The following is a 3,913-nucleotide window of genomic DNA, read 5'->3' as shown; positions in this document are numbered from 1 at the left end:
GGGGAGGAGGATTCAGGAGGGAGGAGAAGGTAGCAAAGAGCTTCCTAGGGTTAGAGGCAGATGCTTGGAATTTAGAGTGGTAGAAAGTGGCTTTAGCAGCAGAGACAGAAGAGGAAAATGTAGAGAGGAGGGAGTGAAAGGATGCCAGGTCCGCAGGGAGGCGAGTTTTCCTCCATTTCCGCTCGGCTGCCCGGAGCCCTGTTCTGTGAGCTCGCAGTGAGTCGTCGAGCCATGGAGCAGGAGGGGAGGACCGAGCCGGCCTGGAGGATTAGGGGACAGAGAAAATCAAAGGATGCAGAAAGGGAGGAGAGGAGGGTTGAGGAGGCAGAATCAGGAGATAGGTTGGAGAAGGTTTGAGCAGAGGGAAGAGATGATAGGATGGAAGAGGAGAGAGTAGCGGGAGAGGGAGAGCGAAGGTTGGGACGGCGCAATACCATCCGAGTAGGGGCAGAGTGAGAAGTGTTGGATGAGAGCGAGAGGGAAAAGGATACAAGGTAGTGGTCGGAGACTTGGAGGGGAGTTGCAATGAGATTAGTGGAAGAACAGCATCTAGTAAAGATGAGGTCAAGCGTATTGCCTGCCTTGTGAGTAGGGGGGGAAGGTGAGAGGGTGAGGTCAAAAGAGGAGAGGAGTGGAAAGAAGGAGGCAGAGAGGAATGAGTCAAAGGTAGACGTTGGGAGGTTAAAGTCACCCAGAACTGTGAGAGGTGAACCATCCTCAGGAAAGGAACTTATCAAGGCGTCAAGCTCATTGATGAACTCTCCAAGGGAACCTGGAGGGCGATAAATGATAAGGATGTTAAGCTTGAAAGGGCTGGTAACTGTGACAGCATGGAATTCAAATGAGGAGATAGACAGATGGGTCAGGGGAGAAAGAGAGAATGTCCACTTGGGAGAGATGAGGATTCCAGTGCCACCACCCCGCTGGCTCGATGCTCTAGGGGTATGCGTGAACACGTGGGCAGACGAGGAGAGAGCAGTAGGAGTCGCAGTGTTATCTGTGGTAATCCATGTTTCCGTCAGCGCCAGGAAGTCTAGGGACTGGAGGGTAGCATAGGCTGAGATGAACTCAGCCTTGTTGGCCGCAGACCGGCAGTTCCAGAGGCTGCCGGAGACCTGGAACTCCACGTGGGTCGTGCGCGCTGGGACCACCAGGTTAGAGTGGCAGCGGCCACGCGGTGTGAAGCGTTTGTATGGCCTGTGCAGAGGGGAGAGAACAGGGATAGACAGACACATAGTTGACAAGCTACAGAAGAGGCTACGCTAATGCAAAGGAGATTGGAATGACAAGTGGACTACACGTCTCGAATGTTCAGAAAGTTAAGCTTACGTTGCAAAAATCTTATTGACTAAAATGTTGAAAATGCTAGCTAACTAACACTAACACTACACTAATCAAGTCGTTCCGTTGTAATGTGATAGTTTCTACAGTGCTGCTAGTCGGTAGAGGTTGGCTATTATACAAAAGCAACTTTGTAGCTAGCTAACATAACACTAATCAAGACGTTCCTTTGTAATGTATTTAGTTTCTACAATGCTGCTCGTCGGTAATAGTTGGCTAGGTATGGAACAATGGCGTCGCGGGGGACGGAAATAGCTGGCTAGCTAACCTCGATAATTACTAAACTACACAATTATCAAGCTATGACAAAGACAACTATGTAGCTAGCTAGCTAACACTGCACTAGTCAAACCGTTCCGTTGTAATGTATTAGTATCTACAGCGCTGCTAATCGGTAACGGTTGTTTAGCTAGCAAACCCACTAGCTAGCAGTGGGTTTGATGACTAGGTGTGTTGACTAAGTCTGGAGTCAGGACAAGGCGTCGCGTCGCGGCTGGCTAGCTAACCTCGATAATTACTCTAAACTACACAATTATCTTTGATAGCTAAGAAAAATTGCTCAGATCAAACAAACCAAACCGTTGTAATGTAAAGAAGTGTAGTATTACCTGTGGAGCGAAGCGAAGTGCGACTGCTCGCTCCGGAGTGGAGCGAGCAGTCCATTACATTTCCTCATTACCAGATATACTACATCCATTACTATCGGTTTCCTCATTAGCAGGGAGGAGTTTCTGCAACCAAATTGTGTGTGCTTTGCCCTCGTGCCGCAATTGTCGCAAACACAGAAAGGGACCCAAATTGGAGACCAAAAGTCGTCTGGCACACTGCTTAGAGTTTCAACAACATGAATAACTTATTTATAGCCTACAATCATCGATGTTACTACTAATGTGAAAACAAGACAAAATATGACTATTGTTGCTATCTTGACTGTGTTTATTTTCAAATTTAACAGACGTCAATTGTTGTACAACTTCATGGGTACGCTCTGGGCATCACCCTTTACCTCAAATAAACAGTGGATTTTTGTTGTGGGCATTTAACTATCTGACGTTGTCATTCACACAGGAGAGAGAAGTGACTATCGTGGATCCTCTGGGGAGCCTCAACAACATCATGAAGCTGACGAGGCAGAGAAGAGTCTCTCCAGATCAGAACACCTCAATAAACACCTGCAGAGACCCACAGGGAAGAAATCTCACTGCTCCTCTGACTGTGGGAAAAGATTCAACTCTTCAGTAAAACTTAAAATACACCAGAGAACACACAAAGGAGAGAAATCTTATAGCTGTGATAAATGTGGGAAGAGTTGTACTACATCAAGCCAGCTGACTTTACACCAGAGAATACACACAGGAGAGAAATCTTATAGCTGTGATCAATGTGGGAAGAGTTTTGGTCACTCGAGCAATCTGACAGTACACCAGAGAATACACACAGGAGAGAAACCCTGTAGCTGTGATCAATGTGGGAAGAGTTTTACTACATCTGGCTCTCTGACTGTACACCAGAGAACACACACAGGAGAGAAACCTTATAGCTGTGGTCAATGTGGGAAGAGTTTTGTTCAATCTGGAGAGCTGACAGTGCACCAGAGAATACACACAGGAGAGAAACCTTATAGCTGTGATCAATGTGGGAAGAGTTTTACTACATCTAGATTTCTGACTGTACACCAGAGAATACACACAGGAGAGAAACCTTATAGCTGTGGTCAATGTGGGAAGAGTTTTGGTCAGTCTAGCCAGCTGACATTACACCAGAGAACACACACAGGAGAGAAACCTTATAGCTGTGGCCAATGTGGGAAGAGTTTTGGTCAGTCTAGCCAACTGACTCTACACCAGAGAATACACACAGGAGAGAAACCTTATAGCTGTGGTCAATGTGGGAAGAGTTTTGGTCAATCTAGCAATCTGACAGTGCACCAGAGAAGACACACAGGAGAGAAACCCTATAGCTGTGATCAATGTGGGAAGAGATACTGTCGTAAAATATCTCTGATCAAACATCAGAAAATACATACATGAAGGATTTGTTTCATGATATCAATGAATTAATGTCACAATATAGAATGTTTTAACATTGTAGTAGGAGTATTTTAATGATGTCAATGTAGAACACTAAACGTTTGTCCCCTGTTCTATTGATTTCAACATGATATGGATATTAGCCTCAGGGGGAAAATCCAGGCTCTGAAATGGAAGAGTACTATTTATGAGATTTAACAAAAAGTGATTAACACAAAAAGGGTTGTGTTACACTTACCATGTTGGTTACCCACTGGAATCAAAATGTTTAGGTTTTCAATATATCCCAAACTTCTTCTGCATATTGGTTATTGATTTGGACACGTTGCAACTGTGTTTTGACATTGCACTATTCTCATTTAGCAAAATGGAATTGAAAAGACGTTGAAAATAAGACTAAAAGTCCAATATATGTTCGGTTGTAGTTGAAAAGATGTCGTTTTTTTCAATGACTTGAAAACAACTTAATTTCAACATACTTGCAGCCTATACACCTATAATCAATTTTATTAACAATCTTACATCACTCCAGTATTTATTTA

General features: G+C 44.5%; 1 protein-coding gene across 1 annotated transcript; it reads left to right on the top strand.

Moving 5' to 3' along the window:
- Positions 1 to 2,318: 2,318 nt before the first annotated feature.
- LOC123741805 (uncharacterized) lies at positions 2,319 to 3,631 on the top strand. The gene is made up of 2 exons (XM_082971132.1): positions 2,319 to 2,322; positions 2,410 to 3,631. Exons 1-2 carry the CDS (start codon positions 2,319 to 2,321, stop codon positions 3,369 to 3,371), a joined length of 966 nt encoding a protein of 321 aa, XP_082827258.1. The 3' UTR covers positions 3,372 to 3,631.
- Positions 3,632 to 3,913: the final 282 nt, after the last annotated feature.

The sequence above is a fragment of the Salmo salar genome, unplaced genomic scaffold (assembly GCF_965601325.2).
Source record: "Salmo salar unplaced genomic scaffold, fSalSal1 ptg000206l, whole genome shotgun sequence".
Taxonomy (NCBI): Eukaryota; Metazoa; Chordata; class Actinopteri; order Salmoniformes; family Salmonidae; genus Salmo; species Salmo salar.
The sequence above is the reverse complement of the archived record's forward strand: the minus strand, read 5'-3'. Positions and strand labels throughout refer to the sequence as shown.